The sequence below is a fragment of the Aspergillus vadensis genome (assembly GCF_003184925.1).
Source record: "Aspergillus vadensis CBS 113365 unplaced genomic scaffold BO88scaffold_10, whole genome shotgun sequence".
Taxonomy (NCBI): Eukaryota; Fungi; Ascomycota; class Eurotiomycetes; order Eurotiales; family Aspergillaceae; genus Aspergillus; species Aspergillus vadensis.
Window position 1 is genome coordinate 973,248 of NW_020292048.1, and position 21,827 is coordinate 995,074.

Below are 21,827 nucleotides of genomic sequence, written 5' to 3' on the forward strand. Positions count from 1 at the left end.
AGTATGATTCACTCCACCAATGCGCTCAAATAACAGCTAGTTCATCCGACCACCAGGTGGTCGTTGTCAACATTCCGTCTCATCCAAACCCGAAAGATATGGTAACCGAAATGCACATGAAAGGGTAGCTTGCAGACAGCGGGATGTTCTATCAATCAGCCCAAAAAAGGGATCAATTCACAATCCCGGCTGGCCTAGCAGGCTGACGATTGTATTCCTTGCGACACACCCAAGAGTCGTCTACTGGTCCTTCTTGGGAGCCTCACCCTTCTCACCCGACACCTCATCACCAAGCTTGTGGTACTCGCGGGTGAGGCCCTCACACTGCTTCTTCAAGGTCTCAATGTCACGGTCCTTGGCTGCGAGCTCCTCCTTGAGACGGCCGATTTCACCGATTTCACCGGCCTGCGCAAGACGAGCGGAGTCCTTACCGCCAGCCTTCTTGTCACCCTCGAGGAGTCTGACTCTGTCCTCAAGACGGAGAACATCGAGGATCATGGTGTAAGTGCGGTTGAGGATAAGAGACAGGAAGAGGGTGAATCCACAGAGGTACATGTTGCGCTGCGAGTAGAACTTGCGGGCCTGGACTTCCATACGATCGGTACCGAGAGCGGCGGCTCTGTGACGAAAGCTAGGTCAGTAACTGTTTCAGTGCAAGGCTATGAAAGGGCTTGGATCGTCGGAAGCATACCCCATGGTGCCCCCCTCTTTGCCGAAAGAAGCCAGCTCCAGCTGCACACGGTATACGCGGTTGACGCTATCGATGAAGAGGATAAGGATAAAGATGAATGTGATCTATAGCTCAATAAGTATTTGCAAATGCAGGACAATGCCGAGTTACATACCTTTAATCCATATTGTAATTTAGCTACTATCGGACTTTCCGAAATGAAAGCGAAGAGCTTCCTCTTCACGGTGAATGGAAGAGGAATGATGAGGCCCATGAAGACCGCCATCTCAAACACCAACAGGCAAAAAACCTATAAACATGTTGTAAGCATATGTTGATACGACATATTATCTGATGGCCCGGGAGTGCGCGGGTCAGGGGCTGCAGGCTGCAGGCTGCAACAATCCCGAATTCCATGCCATTGCGAGGAAAGTTAACAACGAATGGCGATACATACAAGGCTGTAGTAGAGAGTCATTGTGTCTAAGATTGTAATTCAGGTAATCTTCCGACAGATGCTTCAATATGCAAGTTTGGCTGGAAAACCAGCTGTGGTTGTGGGGTTTGTTGTGCGAAGATAAACAAAAGTACACGGTCACACGCAAGAAGAGTTGAAGAACCCGAAAGGTCGAGCAGGCGTAGAGCGAACAATGTTTGTCGAATAAGTTCTTCTAGCTAGTATACTGGCATGAACAGTGCCAGAACAGAGCAGGAAGGTTAAACAGTTCAGGAGATGAGGTGGTCTTTTTGCAGTTTCTGGTGAGAGGAAGACGTCATTACCGCCCGGAGCTGTGATCGTGCACGTGACTATGTCGGCCGCGGCTCAGCCTGCCGTCTACGTCATAGCAACAGGGTTAATCTAAGGTATGTATCTAGTTCTCATTGACTGCATATGATTGCTAGCTGTGGTATGTACATCATCTATATGCGTTAATCCTAATCTAGAAAGCATGTGCTTAACCCTCCGCTTCGTCATACGAGTTGGATTTGTGCTTCGGCTCGAACTTGAAGTCCTTATGAGCCGGTCCGAGGAACATCTCCCTAGAAGGTTGTTAGAATAAGTCCGAACACTGAACTTGTTAGAGGAGGGTACTTACGAGATCTTGAGCCAATCCTTGTAGTTGGCACTGGCCAGCAGTGTCTCAAGCTCATTCCGGCCTCTGAAAGCCGGGGGCCGGTCGTTGATGTAGGGGGGAAGATGCTCGAGCAACCCGATGGGTACATAGCGACGAGTGAAACTCAGCCATTCCATCAAGAAGCGTCTAGTCGTACCGACACCATGCTCATCGGATCCCCATGCCTCCAGACCATACTTACAGAACTTTTCGATCATTGCCAAACGTTCCGTAGCTGACTTGTCAAGGTACTGGCCCGCCTGGATTTCCTCGAAGAGCCAAGGCTTGATCAAAGGACCACGACCAAGCATAACAGCATCAACGCCAGCATTGTTGATGTGGTTATCATAGTCAACATGAGAGTAGCAGTCGCCGTTGCCCAGGAAGTAAACCTTGCCACCATTTGGCTGGGTCCGGGCATCAGGCTCCCGGATGGTATCCGTCACCGCGTCAGTCTTCTCGTTCAAGCGCTTGATCAAGGCGGCACATTCGGAGATGTATTCCCAATCAGCTTGTCTGGTGTAACGCTGCTGTCTGCTACGACCGTGGAGAGTGATAGCTGCTGCACCTGCGGCGCCGTCGTGATGAAGCAGACTGGTTTCATAGCCTCCAAGCAGCAAACGCTCCGTCAGTTTCAAAGCATTCGGATTGTTGTCCTTCGTCCCCATACGGATCTTGACCGTGATAGGGATCTGATCCGAAACAGTGTTCATGCCACGAATGATCTTCTCGAGCTTCGACGGGTGCTCCAAAAGAGCAGAGCCAGCACCATCCTTGAAGACGAGGTCAATAGGGCAGCCACAGTTCAGATCGATGACACGCAGGTTGGGCGTAACTTTAGCCAGTGCCTCTGTAGCCTTGAAGGCTTGCCAGGGCTTGTTTGCTGCAATTTGAGCACCAAACTTCATGTCCTTGGAGTTATCATAACCCTGTACGATGTCTGCCCCGGGCAGCATCGTGGGAGGGAGCATCTCCGACTCGTGGGCTCGCATCAAGGCCCACTCCGACTTGTTACCCTGAATCAAAGGCAAGCTCATGGCCATCTCAGAATAGGTGAATTGTGCGCCAAGCTCGACGCAGAGTCTTCGAAAAGGCATGTTGCCTTGGGTAGTCAAAGGCGCCAGTGCCGGTGTCTCGGGTCCGAAGTATAGTCGGCGCTTCTCCGACGGCATGAATGGAGGCTCAACGTACAGAGCCCGGTTTTCCTCCTTTTCGTCTTTGTTCTCGGCATCCTTGGTCTCTGCATCCTTGTTCTCGGCATCTTTAGTCTCTGCATCCTTCTTCTCTCCATCCTTGGTCTCAGCTCCTACAGGCGCGGCACGATGGCGCTTGTGGAGCTCCCTCTCAATGGTTCTAGATGTGTTTTCCAACCAATTACTGTACGGTCCAGCTCTCGGGAAATCCATCTTTCTCCTTGCCAAGGCGATCTTATCCTCCATCGAAGCAACATTGACCGCCCCATCCTCTCCAGCAAAGGGAACAAGCCGCTGAACCTTCTTCTTGCGCTCCTCATCCTCAATAAGAACCAACTCTTTCCTCCCATCGGCCGTTTCACGCTCCTCCGAATGTGAACCGACAAAGCGACATTTCCAGCCCACAAAGCACTTTCCGTTGATATCCCAGACAGGACATACACCATTGAACGTCGTAAGATCTTCCCGCTTGTGTTCCTTCAAGTATTTCCGCAGGTCATGCTCGTACCGACACTTTTCACCGAAAGTACACTCGGCAGGAGAAAACTCAGGCCTGAAGTTCACACTAGAACACAATCCCTTCGCATCCTCGGATCGACCGAACGTGCGGTTCGTATTCTGACCAGTCTTCTTCTTCTTGTTCTTCTTCCCGTTCTGCTCATCGGCGCGCCCATCGTGGTGCGCAGCTTCCGCGGCATCGTCTGCATTGTCATCGGGATTTCTCTGGCCTCTCGTGGGTTGTTGGTCGAGAATGAACCTAGCAGGGAAAGTCAGTTAGGATGGGGCGCGCGCATCGCAAACAATTTTGGTCACCACATACTCAGGCTTGATAGGAGCAACGCCCTTCATGCGCGGGGCGGGCGCATCAGCCGTTTGCTCATTAGAATCCGCCGAGTCATCGAGTCTGGCCTTCTTCGAGGGTGGCTCCTGGGCCTGGTCTGCAGCGGCATCGCCGTTCTCCGGATCACGCTTGGGCGCATTAACCTCCGGAGCGGGCAGCTGTTCCTGAGCGGGTGTTGGCTCCATTGTGAACAGTCGCTTTCCTCGAAAGAAAGATAAAAAACGACCTTTATTAATCACCAAAAGAGCTGAACTGCGCAATGCGACAATTGGGCTAGAACCAGCGCGTCGTGTAATCCAGACCCTTTCCGAATTCGAAAAGATGCCGGTCGGTCCTCGAGAATCTCCGCAATCAATCAATCTAATGCGGGCAAAAATTTCGAGGGGTGCAGTTTGTATAGTTTGCACTGACAGTGGCGTTGGCGGCAGTTCCAGCGTGGCGGGACGGAGGGCGGTCAGGGCGTCTGCTTAGTAGAAAGTACTAGTGGCGGTGCGGACCTGCTGTGTTCTGAACTTCTGACAGCCAATCCCTGAGGTGCTGTTACGATGGGCGGTATACGCGGTAAAACGGAAGCGATCCTTTGCCGTCGCCTTACCGGGCAACCTCCTTCTTCCCCCCATCCGTTACAAACGTCGAACAAACTAGCGTAATCTTACTTTACATACTGAACAAGAGCCCCACCGAAGTTGAACCTAGTCTTTCAATGCTCACATTTTCTGGGTTTCTAGAAGAACTTAAACGACCCGGTTGATGGAGGGGGGTAGATCAATGCTGAGAAGTCAGCCACCTGTCGTTAAATAACTAGCTAACTTAGTAGTTAGCAATTGCGCCGTCGGTCTCGCGTCAAGCACACACACACACACACACACCCACCATCGGGGTTCCAATCAAGGCATAGTCTCCGTACTATGCTGCCGCTCCGCCCATCGCCGTGATCGATCATTACTCGTCGAATGTTACGACGACTGTGGGATACGCAATCCACCACAGTGGCAAGGATCATACATACCTACATACATACATACTTACTGCTGAGGACAAAGTATTGAAGACAGAATACTACATCGGAGATATATCCGACAGGCGACCATCAAACGCCCGCCCTCAATCATCACGTTCATTGGTACTACATACAGTATTTATCGCTGCACCTCCCCCCTTCTTAAACTTCAGTAACTACCCAGAAAGTCAATTCGATCTTGGCAAGAAAGGTCACAGGACTACGAATACGCCTCTAGCATTGGGCGATTTCGAAACGATGGCGAAGATCTCCTGCGCCTCTCACTTTTAGTCACTCCGCTTAGCGCCTTGTACCTGCTGATCTGATATGTCCTGATGAGGATTAACTACCCTCCCCCCATGCATCATGTTACATGTACATTGACTTTCGTATGTCGTGTAAGCCTAACTTTACGGAACGGAGTCCCGGGGGAGGGAAGGGAAGGAAACGTCGGAATGCACCTACGTACTTAAGTACGTAGTAGTTTAGTGCATCGTCACTGTGTGTGGTTGGTTGTTTATGGCCTTGAGCGTTAATGCTATTTACGTCTGCCTGCTGTATACTTACTGGCTTCCCTCCCCCTCTCCCTTTTCGTACTTATGTGGATGGGTGGATATTATGCGTATGGGTTGCTGCAGTATAATCTGCATGAGGCAGGTACAGGTTGAAGGGGGTTGTGGTTCGTTGTTGTAGTAAGGTGGATAGATCATGGTATCCACATCAAGGGACAAAAAGCACATGTGGCATTCCAGGAACCGTGGACTTGGAAATGCAAGGGTGGCAAATTGGTTCTATTTATTGCTAAGCAATACGTACTTACTTATATATATATTGGTCTTTCTGGGATTGTATGACTCTTGTAAGCTTACACAACTGTACGACATAAGATGCGTAGATTATTTGAGGATATTGATTTAGCCCCGGGGTTGTTTGGTAGGCATCATGTGCTGTGAGTAGTACCATGTATGTAAGGGAGCACTACTAATTCATGTACATAATCTACCATGTATGGGATCCGTCACTTGTGTCCCCCAGTCATCCCAGAATGCAGGTGCCTGATTAGAGTAGCGGCTGTAAGGCGACTACTACGTGCTGTAGGAATGCTCAGTAATCAGAGTGCGGTTGGCAGCAATACTCCGAAAAGCGGTATATACTTTATAGCGTACACGCGCAGTCCTCGGGAGAATACTTGGTGGATACAAGCGCCTCACTTGACTCGAATTAGGTTCGGTAAAACGCAGCCGAGGTATTCAAGGTTGAGACATGGATGAAACAAACGGATGGCGCTTGACAGGGGGAGGGGACCAGTAGAGCCGGGGCATCGGTTCAGCTTGCCCGGATGAGTATGAGATTGCAGAACATACAACAATTCATGTCGTCTGTAACCTGAAGCTGCGTAGTTGATATTGGCTTGGTCATTTCTATCAATCCAACAGGATAGTCAGTTCATCAATGTTGCATGGTCAGCACTTGCGCCCGAAAAGGCAAGTCACTCGACCGATAATGCGGTGAAAGACGGAAAGTTGCCGCTAACCATTAGAAATGCTTCTTCAGTGCTTCTAGTGTTGGAGCCAAGACCACCTCCCCCCCAGGATATGCCCTAGACTAATTGCATGATTGAGAATGAATGGGAACTCATCCTCCCCGATTTTCGTGGAGATCGGCACCCGGAGGAAAAGGGGCTTGGTCCCATTCCTGCGATCTCTCACGTCCCAGCCAATACCAGGCGATCTGGTCTATCAGCAGACCATGCTGAGCGGGAGAACGGTGTGTATGTTACTACTGCTAGGCCATTTTAGCGCCCACGTCGTGAGGGCTTGCTCCTCGATACACCGATTCATCAGTACTTTCGTTCAAGAAACGCCCATACAGACCGCCCATTTGCCTCGTTCGCTTACAAGTGAGGCTGCTATTATATTGATGTCATTGATATATGGCCAGTGCTGAAAAGGAGCGATAAGTGGCCGTGCTTCGTGCTTATCGTAATATCGGTTCTAACTCCGCCATACTAGAGATCGGGGCTTACTGAAGAGGGTATCGCGGAGTATAGACGGAGGTCCTGGAATGTCCGATGCGAATGATAAGGAAGGTAGCCAATGTTAACCACCAGCCAGGTCACCCAATAGCACCATAGCAAAGTGTTGTAGCCCCTGATACTAAACGCGCGCTGAAATATGCAGTGACTTGCACCTGGACCTCCATTTTCCGGTTCACTTCCACCACAGGAGTTCCTGAATATCAAGACCCCGGGTTGAGTACTGAATTTCGGGTTCTGTTGGGGGGGGGGGGTTTGCGTTGGTTGGAGTGTCTAACCGACGCACCTGGCTTGGTGTGGCATGACAAGCTTTGGACCCTTTCTGACACCGCCGGAATGAATGATCCAGGTTCTAGGACCGGTTCATCGGATAACTTCAGGGTGTGATGGTGCTATCATAGGCTACGAGTCGCCGGAGGGATCTGAGCCAGGATATAGGGCACATGTGAACCACGGGTAGGTAGCGTGCTTGCTGGGGGGTAGTACGAGACATTCAAGGCTTCGAGAGGAGTCGCAATGTTGCACAAGCATATTGTTTTCTGGAAAGGTCGAGTCATTTACTTCTTCTGAGGAGCGGATGGGCCCGAAATTGAGAAAACATATCCGCACGGACAGACGAGATGAAAGTGGGATGGATGGATGGATGTTGCAAGAACAACGCAGATGAATGAGCTGGTTGAACTTGCGAGTAAGTAGTATAGTTAGTAGGTAGCACCACCAAAAGTAGGTCCAGCTCCGTAATAATACAAAGACCGGAAAATGGAGCGGGGACCAATCCCCGGTAATACAGTTTCATACAAGCAGACGATACAAGGGTGACGCCCCTCTGGATCTCCTGCAGCAGTTAGCTACACACCAGTCCACCGCCGTCATCATCATCGACTTTTCGAAGAAGCGCTAGTGACTCGACTAGACTGCAAGCGGTGTCAAGTTCATTGCTACTACAGGGGGCTCCACCTGCTAGAAGCCGTAGGGAACCAAGAAGCTGTTGCTGGCCACAGGAGTCAGTGGTCGAAACCTCCCATGGATCCTCCGCCATCCTCATACGTAATAGTAAGTCGCAAGAAGATTCGTCGTTGGGCACTGGGCAGATGCTGGGCAGCTCTGATTGCCTGGAAATAAGTTATGGGTGGCCCCAGCCAGACCATGACTAAGGCTGTTCTTACCCAATCTAGCTAAGTGCGGCCATTGTCCGGGATGTACCGTAATTTAGGTCATGGACGGACTTGACCAGATTGGGTTGTAATAAAACGGTAATGTTTGAGAGTCAACCTTTACTAGTTAAGTACGTAGGAGTGAAGGTGTGGTGCCGTGAATTGCCCCCTCCCTCTCCCAAGACAGGTCCAGTCACTCTCTAGTCATTATTACCTGGTGGTCCTTTCCGGTCGTTGCTTGCTTGCCGCCAGTTGCTGGGCTTCCTGACTTCGCTGCTTGTCGGTGAAATTGGTCTGTTGTTCCTCGTGTGTGCGTGTGTGTTGCCCACACCCTTTCCACCCCATTCACCCATTCACCCAATTTCCCCATCTCTACACCATCATCATCATCTTCTCATCATCATCATCTACTTCTATTACCATCACCTTCTTTTTCTGCACCTCAGAATTTGTTTTCTTCCCTTCTGGTGATCGAATCGATCAGTAATATCGTTACGTCCCGCCACCTTTCCCGAATCCGTCACAAGTTCCGCAGCCAAAGCGGGACAACATCCGAGGGTGGTGGACACTCCTTGTGTGATCCCGCCCAAAACCGCCGTCGTGGAATCGTTCCTTCATGCTCGGGTCGTCAGAAGCGACGCATAGTCCTCCTCCTCCCTCACTTCATTACTCTCCCTCTGTCGGGGACCTCGATTGCGCCTCCACTAGGGACTCGACCCCCGTCACCACTCCCCTCGGGTTTGGCGTACCGTTGCGCAGACCGGATAGGGAAAAGCTACTCTCGGATTCCTCGTGGACTCGAAATTCACTCGACATCGGCGGCGACACGTCCTCACCGTACTTTGACAACCAGCAACTACACCCTCACTTCGATTCAGATCTCGACTTCCCTCTCTTTCCTTCCTCCCCCATACAAACCAACACCATGACCGGTGCAGCCGCTCCGATCGACATCGCCACCCGCCAGAGTTCCGTTTCTCCTCCCGGACAGCAGGCGTCGAACCTGACGTCTGCTCTGCAGAGAGCGGGTAATGGAGAACGGACAGGCAGTTTATCCCATGCAAACGGAGTTGGTCTCAGCGTCTTCAAGGCCCCCCCTCCTCGCAAGGACTCCATCGGTGCAGCTACCGCACAATGGGGCAACGGAACGAAGCCCATCTCAATGTCCGGCTCCAACCGCGATAAACCCCGCCGTGAGTCTTTGGCAGGAAGTTTAGTGGGTGGAATGAGCTGGGGTGGTGTGTCTGTTGGCAGTTGGATTCGCGATGAGTGAGTGTCCATGCCGTTACGGGAATGTCTACGATCTCCCGTGATCGCGCGAGTGCTTTGGCCACTGGAAGCTGACGATGAATCATCTAGTATAATCATGACCGGCACATCTCCGTTCACTTTTCAGTCACCATCATTTCATTCATCCTCATATTTACCCAAGCTGGAAGCGAACTTTATGCGCGACTTCAATTGCTGTGGGGTGACTCTTCCGACGCTTCACGATCTTTTGCAGCACTATGAGGAAGCTCACGCCACCAAGTCACCTCAGCAGGGTCACCGCGCCAGTCAAGGCGATAGTAGAGCGGCCCTGGCTGCGGTGGCGATGGCGCAGCAGCAACAAGGCCAGCAAAACAATAACCAGGGCCGTGGATTGCAGCCAGATAGGACTCTGGACCTGCAGCGGAAAATGAGTCAGCTTCCACACACTCAGCAGCATTCGGATATGGATACCATCGATGACATGGAACTTGATGAGCCAATGGGTGATCACGATGCCGCCACTGCACAGCTGTTCGCGCCTCAGTCGCGTGATGGAGGCCAAGGAGGTTTTGGTAGTACCAACCAAAGGGTTCCGCATCTGAATTTGTCGATGCTTCCAGGACACCAAGGGTTCAAAGGCTCTCAGCCCGGTACTCCCGTTGCCTCTGGGCGCCCTCTATCGCTGCAGAACAACCCAACGGTTTCTTCCGTCAATACACCTACTTTGATGGCGAACCCCCTACAGAACTCACAGTTCCGGACCACACCAGACTCCTCTGCCCCCGGGACGCCGGCAGAACTGGATGACAGCATGCTTGGTGGTTTCGGAGACCTGGCTATGCAAAACCCGATGATGCAGGGTCAGGCTCAGTTTGGAAGGTTCGCCGGAAACAATAACGATATGGTAGACTTGTGTATCGACGAACCAGCCAAACGATTATTCAGTCCTACTGGCGGAATCAATACCCCCAATGCTCACTTTAAGCTTAGTGGAGCACAGTACGGCCCCAACAGTGAAATTGCTCGACGGATCCGAGAGCAACAGTTGTTGGCAGGTGTTCCTGATACCACTGCTCTCCTTCCCAACGAGGAACCCAAGCCTTTCCGGTGCCCAGTCATTGGCTGCGAGAAAGCGTATAAGAACCAAAATGGCTTGAAATATCACAAAGCTGTAAGTTGTTTTCCAAGCCAAACCATCCTTAGCTTGTCTAATCATTCTCTAGCACGGCCACAACAACCAGCAACTTCACGACAACGCAGACGGCACCTTTTCTATCGTCAACCCTGAGACATCAACGCCATATCCTGGAACACTTGGTATGGAGAAGGAGAAGCCCTACCGCTGCGAGGTCTGTGGCAAGCGTTACAAGAACTTGAACGGTCTCAAATATCACAAGTCACACTCGCCTCCCTGCAATCCTGATTTCCAGCTTGCTGCAGGCAGGAATTTGGCTTTTGGTGGAGGCGTCATGCAAGGGCAGAACATCAACGTTGCTGGGGCTGGCCTACCTGGCATCGGTGAAGAGGGTCTTTTATAAGTTCCCCATATCACGAACGACATGCAATTCAATTTTACGCATCATTATTCCCACACTAATTCGACACGACGATCTCTGACGGCCTCGTCGCGCGGGATACGATTTAATGACAGGTTTGGTGGCTTGGAGTTAATGGTATGAACGTCATGTCAATCGCGGTTTGGGACGACCGTGCTTTGGTCTGGTAATAAATCAGTCCTGTTTAAAGACTTTGAAGAAGTTCTTCCACGACTTAACAGCCGATAGACGTATCGGCGTGGATTCTCTGGATTCTTTTGCTTGCTCCTGGCATTTGCTTAGCTTTCACGGTTATGTGTATTCGGGATCAAAACAGAAAGTTGGGTATTTCATTTGTCGACTTCCATTGTCACGTCTCCATTCCTGGGCTCCTTCGCCATCCGCGGTGCCGAATTACTTAATCAGAACCATCAAAGGCTTGTTATGCCCTGCAGAAAAATCTGGAGTACGGTTACGATGGGACGACTTTGGGTTTGAAAAAGAACGAAAAGCAATTTAGCGCAATGGTTTCTACTGGATATGCAAAGTTGGAGCAACGCGGTGGTTGTCGTTCTTTGCCTTTTCTCTGGCACAATGAGGGTTTCGCTGCTTGGAGACAAGGGAAGACCATGGAAAAAAAAAGTAACTACTGGTGGTACTCTGGCGTCAATCAGTTCTGTAGATAATGTTTTCCTTTTTTTCTTTTTCAGACCGGCTTCTGGCTCCTACACTGCGTTATTGTGTCTTTCTATTTCCTTTTCTTTGTCTTTGCTGATCATTTCTTCCTCCCGTTCTTGCGTCTCTTGTTCTTATTTGCCTGTGGTGTTGTTGGAGAAACATGGGACTTTCGAACTGACTGGTTGAGTCGCTGATAGATACTATTCCTCGCTATGTTCTTGTTGCTTTTCGTGTTTTGCCTGTTTGCTCCTTTGAGATTCCCGTTTCGATTGTTGAAGGTTTGACGTAATGTTGTTTGCTTTTGCGGAAAAAGGGCTCCTTTTCTTTTCTTAAACAAAAAAAGTCTGAACATGAAACAATTTCACTCCATATTATCATTACCTCCCGGGTATGCTCAATAGTCGACTATTAGGTTAGCTAACTAGTTAGTGAGTTGTTTTGGTTATTAATACATTGTAATCAATTCTTGATCTGGGTGCTACTACAATGGTGTAATTAAGCGATGGCTGGGACGCTGAGTTAATCTGGGACGTAGTTTCTATCTCACTTGGACGTACTCCGTAGGCTGGTCACCATTCAGGAGTCATTTGATGTAGCCCGTGGCATGTACCCTACGCAATCGATTACTGTAACATCTTGAAAGCATAGGATGGCCCTTGGCCACTTTACCCGGCTGCTCTTTATTTAGATGAGTGTGATATTCAGAATATAGAAGAAAACAATCTGTTTCATTCATTTCAGATATGTTACTCTAGTACAGCTTGAACTTGAAAAGGAACCGCCGTCCACCTCATAAGCGCCACATACATCCAATGTGGGGAAGAAGCAAAGAGTATGAGAAAGTAAATAAGAAGTGGTGTTAATCAAGGACAAAAATGTGAAAAGGAAACAGGAATCCCGGTGTTGTTTGTTTACTTCGTGAATATCAAATCGTCATTTGAGGCAAATTTCCGCTTGCACCGACCATCCAGACATAGTTGGAAGAAGAAAAAGAACCAGATATGGGTTTCGTTGCTCATATAATCCTGAGTCAGATCTGGGGTTTTTACATGCTGAGTATAATGGGGGATCGAGAACGAGGCCAGTAGAACATAAGAAGAGGTATGGAGAAGAAGATACACGTTCTGGGATTTATTCGGAGTAAATGGATGATGCTTACGCACATCTACCACTCGAATTCTCCTTGACCTTTGTGGAAGACGTACCTGTTCACTCGTTAGCGGGAGGCCAAGTGGGATAAGTGATATTGATGTACTTACTCCTTGCCACCAGTGGTCAGGATACCATCTTTGAGGGTGCACTTCCACTTGTTCTTCACGCGTTGAACCTTGTCATAGGTGCAAAGCATGACCTGACCTACGGCATCTTCAGCATCATGATCCTCAGCAACAAGGTCATCAGGGTCGTCAAGATCAGAATTGATGGCATCCTCATCATCCTCATCCCTTTCATCATCACCACCGGGGCCGTCAAATTGAGCACCGAGGACTTTGGGTGGATGAGATGAGGAACCAGCAACTGCTGACACATCAGCTGGCTCTGCTTGGGTAGCCACCAGCCCACGAGTCGATGTCTTCGATGAGTAGTCATGCTCGTCGAGAGGCAGCATCAGACCACCGCCTTCTAACTGGAGCATCTGTTGTCTGAGATGGTCACGAAGGAGACGATCACCTTCTCCTCCTTGGCGTTCGGCAGCTTCCCGCCTCCGTGCAACCTCAGCCTTCCATGCAGACAAGGCATCATCACCGGCACCGTCCGTTTGGGTATTGCCGACAGGGGGTTGAGACACAGGGGGGTACCCCGGTTCTTGCTTAATCTGTGGAGCCTGCCCGTTGGGTACATGCTGCATAGGTTGGGGGCGCGGCTGGCCAGGTATGGCCATGGCTGCTTGTGCCTGTGACTGTGCTTGCAGCTGACTGACTGAGTTAGCGGCTGCAGCTCCGTAACGCTGACGAAGCATATTGGCAGCCCGTTCTTGAGCAGATTGTGGGTTGGAGGAGTTTGGCATCATCATATTATTCATCGGCATCATCCCAGGCTGACCGTTGACGCCGGGTTCGGTCTTGATGTGAGGTTGTTGTTGTTGACCCATGGCATTGGGGCCGGCCCCAACCGGAGCAGGAGCTTGGAGCGGAGGTGCCGTAGCGGGGACGGACTGAGGGATGGATTGCTGTTGGGGAGGGGGAGGAGGAACATGATGCTGTGGCTGAGGGGGTGGACCAGGGCGAGGAGCATTTGACGGCACAGTTGCTGTGGGAGGGAGGATATTTTGTGTCTGAGGGGGAGCGGGTTGCGGCGGCGGCGGATCCCAAGGGAAGTGAGCGACACCCAATGAGGAGAGCTTCTTCTGCCAGCTCTGGGAACGAAGGTTAGCATACGGAGGTTTGAGTTAACAGGAGAATTTGAATGGAGCAAGGAGTCAAAGGGCCAAGTGGTAGGTATAAAAAGGCCTGAGACCGAGAGGTGAAGGGGAAACGGGCAGCGAATGACGATGCTGAAGCGGCTTGGCAGGCCGACTAGGGCGGGTAAAAGCGGCGCGGTATAAAAAGAGACTCAAAAGCAGGCGATGCCCCCAGGCGGCCGCCCTTCCCGCACCTCTCGGACCCCGCTTGGGGCGTCTCCCCCTGGGGCTCTTCACCCCAAACATCATGACTTCTTTTGACCTCAAAAGGATCTTTTCAACGAAAGAAAATGGTTCTTGATGGAGTACTAACCTTGCGCAAATCTAACAGTGTTTGCTGGTCCACACCACTTTCCTCGAAGTCCACCTGGGAGCCATCACAGACCTCCTGGATGACACGATCGAACACCGTGCCCTAGGGATAACTGGTATGAGCCAACATCTCACATGGTCATGATATGGGGTTAGAGCGGGGGAATGGAGAACTTCGAAGGGAGTATTAAGCCACAATCCGCGCTCATCGAAGTCTCCAGCTCTGATAAGGTTTGTTTTTTAAAGATGCACTCACCACCTGCTGGTTCGACATGATCGCTGCTGGGATCAGACAAGGACGAGAAGACGCTTCGTCAAGCCAGGTGAAGGAATTTTAATGAAGTTTGGGTCAAATAAATTTGCTCTGTCTTCTAAGAAAATAGAAAAAAGAACGGGGTGCCTATTAACACGCGAGAGCTCGACGTGAATGGGGGTTGTCGGGCTTATCACAGGTAAAGCCTCGCCGTCGCAGCGGTCGCTTGCCACGGGCGAATGCGACAGTTGAGTCTCCACAACCACTACTTCCGACCACCCTCGAACTTGCACTGCTTCTGTAGATGGTCTTTCTTACTTCAAGAACTCAATATTAGGAGTCTCAGCGCGTGACGAGCCGTAGAATGCCGGGTGAATTCCGGAAGGGAGTTGAAAGCAAGGCAGGCGTGCCGGAGGGATGTGGTTGAGGTGAAAGTCGCTCTCTCCGGGCGAAATCCGCCTTCCTCCCGCCTGCTTAGTCACCACCACCGCTAGTCCCTAGTGGGAGGTCCGGGGGATCTGCCCCGGCGCGACGCAAAGAGCTATTTCTTTGACTGTTTGACTTTTGAGATCTCCAGTAATCGCGGGCTCAGCCTTTCCTCGCCACTCCTTCACTTATCCCTTGGTTGCCAGTATTGTCGTTCAGGCCTCAAAATTATCTACCATCTGCCAGCCGTGTGGGTGTGCGAGGAATCAACGTTCTTGGTTTCCGTCCAGCTCATGCAGGCCTCATGGCATTCTAACTTCGTCTTAATCAATCCGACTTAGCACTGTGGAGCACAACACAAGGAGAAATCCACCCCCAGGCTTCTCCTTGTTCCATAGTAAGGTATCGAAATAAGATTTTTTTTCGCTCTCACACATCAGTGGGTGACAAGCCATTAAATGGTTTCTGGGACCCATTAGACGACTTTGTGAAGCGTCTCATTAAGTCAGACAATCCATTATAAGAACGGACTTTGCCAGAAAGCAAAGTATATAAATCTGCACGGGGATCACCATAACCTTCTTTCTTTGCGGAAGGGCCTCGGGTGCTACCGTTTGAGTTGATGAGACTCAGGACTTCATATAACCCCAGCAATAGGATACTATTGTAGATTACATTTCAGTTTCAGACCAAGAGTCTCGTTAATTGCAAATTGTCAAACCAAAACTGAGCTTGGATGCAGAGTATCAATATCCCAACATTACTCTATGTTTCTGCTGCTTCATAACTGATATTAACACCGGAAACTCATGGTTGACTCGCCAAAAGAGGTAGCAGTCACGGAACAGACAAAACGGTACACTATGGGTCAAATCGATTGTCGGTGCAAGCTATATTAATGGATATCAGCACGCGTACAGAAGATCTTATTGGCAAAAGAACTCCATGCTCTCTAAACCGTTATATCTTCGCTGAGAGTACTCGGATTGAGGTGTGCTAATCTACTAGATTGGAAGCATTGACCCTGTCAGCCATTGTTATGTCTTACAATTACCATAAAGTCTACATGTAGTACTGTAGTCCCTAATTAACTCGATTGTACAGGGCCATCTCTCTAATTAAGAGGAATGTCATTCTCTGGTCACTAAGAAGGAATGCGAGGATTGTAATGTACACGAGCAGAAGGCAAACAGATGAGCGACGAAGCAAAATATAGTCAGATATACACAGAGACTGCATCCTCGTGATCTTCTTATACATCTAGTCTAGATGGATTGGAAAGCAGTAGATTGTGAGTCCCTATCAGGCAACCAGTTAGGGTTCTCCCCCAACCTGCCCGGCGGAGCTTACCCGATCTCGGCAAGGCGCGGGTGGAGTTTTGACAGCCGAACCTTGACCGTTCGTCTTCTCCACTTCATATTGTTCTCCAGCCATCTAGATTGCTATAGCATTTACCTAATGTTGCCGGCGATAAGATATGAAACGGAAAAATGACGCCGTCCCGGAGGCCATGGTGCAACGATGGTCTCGACCGCCCCTCTCCTGCCGCTTTTGTCGAGCGAAGAAGCTGCGCTGTGATCGTACCCAACCTTGTTCGAATTGCGTTCTGAGAAAGGTACCTTGCGAGTATACAGGTCAGGGTCCAACGGATAGTTCGGACGAACTGCGGGGAGCTCATCTATCTGGCAACCAGCCCACTGCTGCGACGGTCTCCACACAACAGCCAGCACCAACTATACCACCCACCTATAGCCAGAACACAACTGCTGCGTTAGTGGGCTCCATGATCTGGGAATGTCATTGTAAATCTCACTGACACAGTTGGAAAGAGATACGAATGATATCTTAAGTCGGGTCGCAAGGCTAGAAGAGGCAGTCTTCGATCGGATTGATATTCCTCGGGGTGAGTTATAACTAGCGGGTTAGAACCATCGTTGCGGGCCTGAGATCGTCCCGATTATCCACCAGGGATGACACTCAGCCTGGCTGGTCATTCAAGGACCTCAATCTAATGCAGATTTAGATCCGCCTGGTAAAGCTACTGGTGCCCAGGGCAGCAACACAAACCAGGGCTTGGTCACAAGTGGTGTATGTATTTCCTACAAGCTCTTGCTTTCGCAAGCTGAAACATTCCTTAGGCACGAGGCTCGAGCAATGGATGTGTCACTCCGCTTACATTGTTACCCCTATCTTCATTACAAAGACGCATTGCTGATCTCTATAACTGCATGCGAGATATGAAGAGCATATCCAGGTGTCTTCCCCCATGGACCCAGGCTCGCCAACTATTAGACCACTTCAACGTAGTCATTCAGCCAACATTCGGGGTGTTCCATATCCCATCCACAAAAGAACTATTAGATGAAACATACAGGGGTATACTTGAGGGCATGGAGCCAAGCCCCACTGTCTTGGTAGTGTTCTTCAGCATCTTCGCTGGGGCTGTTCTGGTTGCAACCCCAGGACTTCTGCAGTTGCTCAGCGCAACAGAGGCAGAAGCTAAAGCAGCCTTCACCACATACGCGCGTTTAGCTCTCTGTATAATTGACAACCCGATCCAGCCAGTGCCGCCATCAACAACTGCTCTTGGCGCAGTCAGTGCCTTGTCGCGCGTTCTCTTCCATGCGGATTGGTATTCCCACAAAGCCCAAGCACTCAGAATCGACGCAATATGCATGGCCCGATCGATGCAAATCCATCTGCTGGACACGGTCCAAAAGCAAGACGAAAGAAAACGTTCAGGATACAATGCTATCGAAGTCGAGGTACAGAGACGAGCATGGTGGCACCTCGTCTCCTCTGACTGGTACACCTTACCTTCTCCAGCCTCACATTTCCCCCAAATCCACTGACAACCACAGGATCTCTGCATTCTCGCAAAGCCCACAAGAAGGCACCTACCTCATCCACCCAAAACAAATGAAAGTGAACCATCCCAGCAACATCGACGACGAATCCTTAACCCCCACAGGACCAGCATACAGCTTTCCCCTCTCAGTCCCAACCTCCATGTCCGTATTCATCTTCAGAATCCACTACGCCGAACTATGCCGCGAAATCATCGACACCCTAGGAACCACACTTCTCGAATCCACCCAACCCGACTACGAAACCCTCCTCGAAATCGACCGTAAATTCCACACCTTCGTCCAATCCCTCCCAACCTTCCTCCAAAACGACCCCGCCAGCATCCGAAAAAGCCAAGAGATAACCCAACAACGACCCTACCTCGCCTGGCAACGAACCGTCGCCCATCTAAGCTTCCACGTCCGCCTCTGCCGCCTTCATCGCCCCTACCACCGCGAAGGCCTAACGAACCCCAAATACGCCTACTCTCGACTGACCTGCATTCGCTCCGCCCAAACGGTCCTCGACCTTCGCCGCACGTTGAAAGACACAGGCGTTCTCGCCGGCTTCAACCCCTCCGATTACAGCCTGGTTATGAACCACGTTTTCTTCGCCGCTATGGTCCTGGCCACGGACGTCTCTATGAAGCCTACCGCTCCGGGCGCAGATACCCGCAAGCAGGAAGTGTTGGATGTTATCCATGCACTGGAGAAATCACAGAATGAGTCGGCGTCACTTATGGAGGCTATTCGGAAGAATACGCAGACATTGTTGTCGATCCTTCAGGAATCTCAGAGGGAAGTGCAGCAACAGGCAAGGTCGCCTGAGAGAAACGATAATATTGATGTGGCTTCTGGATCGGGTGGGACGATGTCGAGCGCTGCTCCGTCACAGTCCCGGGTCGTCGCGGTGGATGAGAGCATGACAAATGCGGCCAGCGGACGTCTTCCTTTGACGGACAGCATGCAAGGGTCTGGTCATGAAGATGAGGACCCAATGTGGAGCGGAGCAAGGAGGAATAGCTGGGGTCAGCTGTGGTCTGATCTCTTCAGTGTGGCGCCGGAAATGGATGGGCTGCAGTGGGATCTCTTGTTGAATGATTCTGACTTGCCCTTTCAGTCAGAATTCTATTGAAGGCCTAGGCGCATAGCCTTGGTTGACTATAGGCTGGAGATATTATATCCTTTCTAGGACGCAGACGCGATAGGACAAGCAGTTATGAGTAAGCGACTTTCTATACAAGGATCCTCACAGCTATTATACGGTCAAACCTAAATACAAACGCCAATTACCAATAACACCCCTTCCGTCCCATGGATCCGAATATGTGCCCCCAATGTACTGAACACCGATAGAACCAATGATATCTAGACAAAACCGGTCTACGATACCGAACCCGAAATATAGTCATCGAAGAAGAAAAAATTACAAGATGCGAAGAAATTGCAGACGACCAACCAATTTACCGAATGGTCATGGATTTGGTCATCTGAGCCTTGCTGCCAACACCACCCTCCCGAGAGGCCGCAGCGCTGGTTCCAGGCTTGCGCTCGAAAATCTTCCAGAACTTCAGACTCTCGTCAGCGGCTGCGGTGGCTAGGAGTTGACCGTCTGGGCTAAGGCAGCTGTGCAGCACACGAGTTTCGTGGGCAGGAATCTCAACGTTCCGGACCAGAGTGGGATAGCTCCAGATGCTCAGCGAGTTGTCGGGGAATCCACTTGAACTAACAATCTCGCGGTAGTGGTTGCTCCATCTCAAGCTGGTGACCTGGGAGCCGGTGTCGATGCTGTTCGTACGAGCACCGGTAGTAGTGTTCCAGAAGTGGATGTGGCGGTCATAAGAACCTCCACCAGTGGCAAGCAGGTTCAATTGCCAGGGGCACCAACTGAGGGCCTTGACGGCAGCGCGGTGGTTGGTCTTGGTGAACTTGGGCGCGCTGAGAGAGCGAGCATCCCAGATGTTAACCAGATTATCGTTACCACCGGTGGCAAGCTGAGCACCATCGGGTCTCCACTCCAGACCACAGACTTCAGAGGTGTGCGAGACCAGCTCGGCAACCTTGTGCTGTGCGATGCGAACGTCGTGGTTGAATACCAGACCACTGCGGGCACCGGTAGACAGTGTGTGCTTCGACCAGCCCATGACACCTACACGCGAGTCATGGCCAAACATACTGCGAAGCTTGGTTCCTTCCTCGACATCCCAGATTTGGACTTCACCAGTTCCGAGACCGACACCGACATAGGCGCCATCACCGCTCCACTTTACGCTGCTTACGTAGGTGTCAGGTGCAGTCTCCAGCAGGCAGCTGACAGACCCTGAGTCGGCAGACCACACGTAAACATTGCGCTCCAGGCCAATTGCAACCTGGTTGCCAGAGCTCCAATCCAGCAGATTGAGGTAGTAATCGTCGAGAAGACCAGGGGCGTCCAGAACACGCTCAGGAGCGGTTTGGACACGTCGGCGGAACTGAGCGGACTGAGATTTGGCAGGCTTGAGAGGGCGGTTGTACTGAGCGCGCAGATCAATGGGCTTGGATGACTCTGGGGGTGGCGGCTTGAAGGCCAGGATGCGAGTGTTCAGATTGACACCACAGGCATCTGCCAAAGACGACTCGTACGCAACAGCATCCGGTGCTGGCTTGGTGTATGAGGTCGTTGGCTCGTTATCCTCGAGTCCAAGGCTTTCCAGAGCTGCGGTGATGTCTTCATCTGTTCCGCGGCCACCAATGTCGAAAGCACTCGCGGCATTTGCAAGGACGGATGATCCATCGCTGCTACTGGTCTTTGGTCGTTGGCTTTCCTCTGGCTTGGCTGTGCCAGCAGTCACAAGTCCCTCACTGGCAGTACGGTTCGGGATAAATCTGTCACCTGCGTTGTGGGGAATGCGAACGGTTGTCTTTCCTGACCGCGTAGTCCGAGTGGTGATCTCCTTTCTAGGCGCTTCCTTTCTCGACACCTCCTTCTTGATTGCCTCCTTCTTCGGTGGTTCTTTCCTGGCCACTTCTTTGGTCACCTCCTTCCTCACGACCTCTTTCCGCAGACGCTCCTTGGTAGGAGTCTGTGATGAAGGACCAGTGCCAGTCAAGGCCCATTCTGATACACCCAGCTCAAGGTGTCTGGGAGACTTGCGCGTGCGAGCACGGGCGATGTTGGACTTGGGGGATTCGCGGTAGTTGCGGGCTGTCCTCGAGACAGACTTGGCGAAGTATGAAGAGAGGTTACCACCATAGACGGACTTTCCATGCTCCTTGCCCGATTCTTGAGCACCACAGGGAGGTGTGAATGGGGAGGAGTGGTTCGACGTCACACTTCCTGCGCGAGTGCGTGGTGAAGGCGTAAGGGGCATGCGGCCACCAGCCGTCTTAGTGGAGAAGATCCCATGGTGAGTCTTCACGGGAGTCGAAACTGTAGGTGTAGCCATGCTGATATATAATTACTTTTCGAGAAATAAGGGAGGGTATCGAGAGAGAAGTGCCTTCAAGGTCCGTTTGCAGGCCCAATCCCAGTCACGCTGGCTTGGACACAGGACGAAGAAGACCTAGCTGCGATACAGTAGTATTGAATGCAAGCAGGGAATATCAATCCCACGCAATATGGTATGCAATTAGTAGCAGATAAATGGCAAAGAACAAGGAAGAGGATGAAGAGGAGGAAGAGGAGGGGACGGGGGTGAAGGAGGAAAAGGGAGTAAATAAAGGATATAGTTCTGCTCACCCATGGCAACGCCGGTTACTGGAGGTACGGCTGCCCTAGTCCCGTTTAGGTTAGATTGCCACCTGACATGCGGCTCTTCCCTTTTCGGCGACGATCGGCTTGGCGCTTACCGTTTCTCCCCTTTTCATTTTCCTTTTTCTTCTCTTGCCGTTGACAAGAGACGTGGGGTCGCTGGGATCAGCATCAGTATGTGAGGAGAGTGTGTGTTACTACTGATTTATCTTTTGATTCACCATCTTTGCCTTTCGGTCATCCTCCTTTTCTGACCCCCTGGGCCCGTCTTTACTGTCGGACCCTAATGGCGCGGCTATCCTCCACTACCGCCAGGAATAGTAACGCTTCGTCGCCCCTTTCGCCGTTCCACGCTGACCCACCGCGTTGGACCGGGTCGTCCAGGAC

The 21,827-nt window shown here is 51.0% G+C and overlaps 6 protein-coding genes across 6 annotated transcripts; 2 read left to right on the forward strand and 4 right to left on the reverse strand.

Annotated features, from left to right (window-relative positions):
• Window positions 1-162: 162 nt before the first annotated feature.
• On the reverse strand, window positions 163-1,336 carry BO88DRAFT_388054 (putative BAP31 domain protein). Its single transcript, XM_025704838.1, has 4 exons — window positions 1,128-1,336; window positions 846-980; window positions 692-795; window positions 163-631 (listed from the first exon to the last, which is right to left on the reverse strand). The coding sequence occupies exons 1-4, from the start codon at window positions 1,146-1,148 to the stop codon at window positions 241-243; spliced, it is 651 nt and encodes a 216-aa protein (XP_025563494.1). The 5' UTR covers window positions 1,149-1,336; the 3' UTR covers window positions 163-240.
• Window positions 1,337-1,626: 290 nt separating this feature from the next.
• Window positions 1,627-4,204, reverse strand: dus3 (tRNA dihydrouridine synthase DUS3; the record flags this gene model as incomplete). The annotated part of the gene is made up of 3 exons (XM_025712573.1): window positions 3,799-4,204; window positions 1,768-3,735; window positions 1,627-1,711 (listed from the first exon to the last, which is right to left on the reverse strand). Exons 1-3 carry the CDS (start codon window positions 4,002-4,004, stop codon window positions 1,627-1,629), a joined length of 2,259 nt encoding a protein of 752 aa, XP_025563495.1. The 5' UTR covers window positions 4,005-4,204.
• A 4,297-nt stretch (window positions 4,205-8,501) lies between these two features.
• Window positions 8,502-11,066, forward strand: BO88DRAFT_39790 (zinc-coordinating transcription factor SFP1). The gene is made up of 3 exons (XM_025705299.1): window positions 8,502-9,277; window positions 9,368-10,430; window positions 10,483-11,066. The coding sequence occupies exons 1-3, from the start codon at window positions 8,625-8,627 to the stop codon at window positions 10,795-10,797; spliced, it is 2,031 nt and encodes a 676-aa protein (XP_025563496.1). The 5' UTR covers window positions 8,502-8,624; the 3' UTR covers window positions 10,798-11,066.
• Window positions 11,067-12,179: 1,113 nt separating this feature from the next.
• Window positions 12,180-14,853, reverse strand: BO88DRAFT_404717 (transcription initiation factor IIA large subunit). Its single transcript, XM_025706693.1, has 4 exons — window positions 14,442-14,853; window positions 14,187-14,288; window positions 12,732-13,828; window positions 12,180-12,677 (listed from the first exon to the last, which is right to left on the reverse strand). Exons 1-4 carry the CDS (start codon window positions 14,457-14,459, stop codon window positions 12,638-12,640), a joined length of 1,257 nt encoding a protein of 418 aa, XP_025563497.1. The 5' UTR covers window positions 14,460-14,853; the 3' UTR covers window positions 12,180-12,637.
• A 1,976-nt stretch (window positions 14,854-16,829) lies between these two features.
• BO88DRAFT_39859 (fungal specific transcription factor domain-containing protein) lies at window positions 16,830-19,009 on the forward strand. Its single transcript, XM_025705329.1, has 3 exons — window positions 16,830-16,952; window positions 17,003-17,670; window positions 17,726-19,009. The coding sequence occupies exons 2-3, from the start codon at window positions 17,093-17,095 to the stop codon at window positions 18,843-18,845; spliced, it is 1,698 nt and encodes a 565-aa protein (XP_025563498.1). The 5' UTR covers window positions 16,830-16,952; window positions 17,003-17,092; the 3' UTR covers window positions 18,846-19,009.
• BO88DRAFT_404718 (WD40 repeat domain-containing protein) lies at window positions 18,934-21,341 on the reverse strand. The gene has a single exon (XM_025706694.1). It carries the CDS (start codon window positions 21,133-21,135, stop codon window positions 19,174-19,176), a length of 1,962 nt encoding a protein of 653 aa, XP_025563499.1. The 5' UTR covers window positions 21,136-21,341; the 3' UTR covers window positions 18,934-19,173.
• Between the last annotated feature and the right edge of the window lie 486 nt (window positions 21,342-21,827).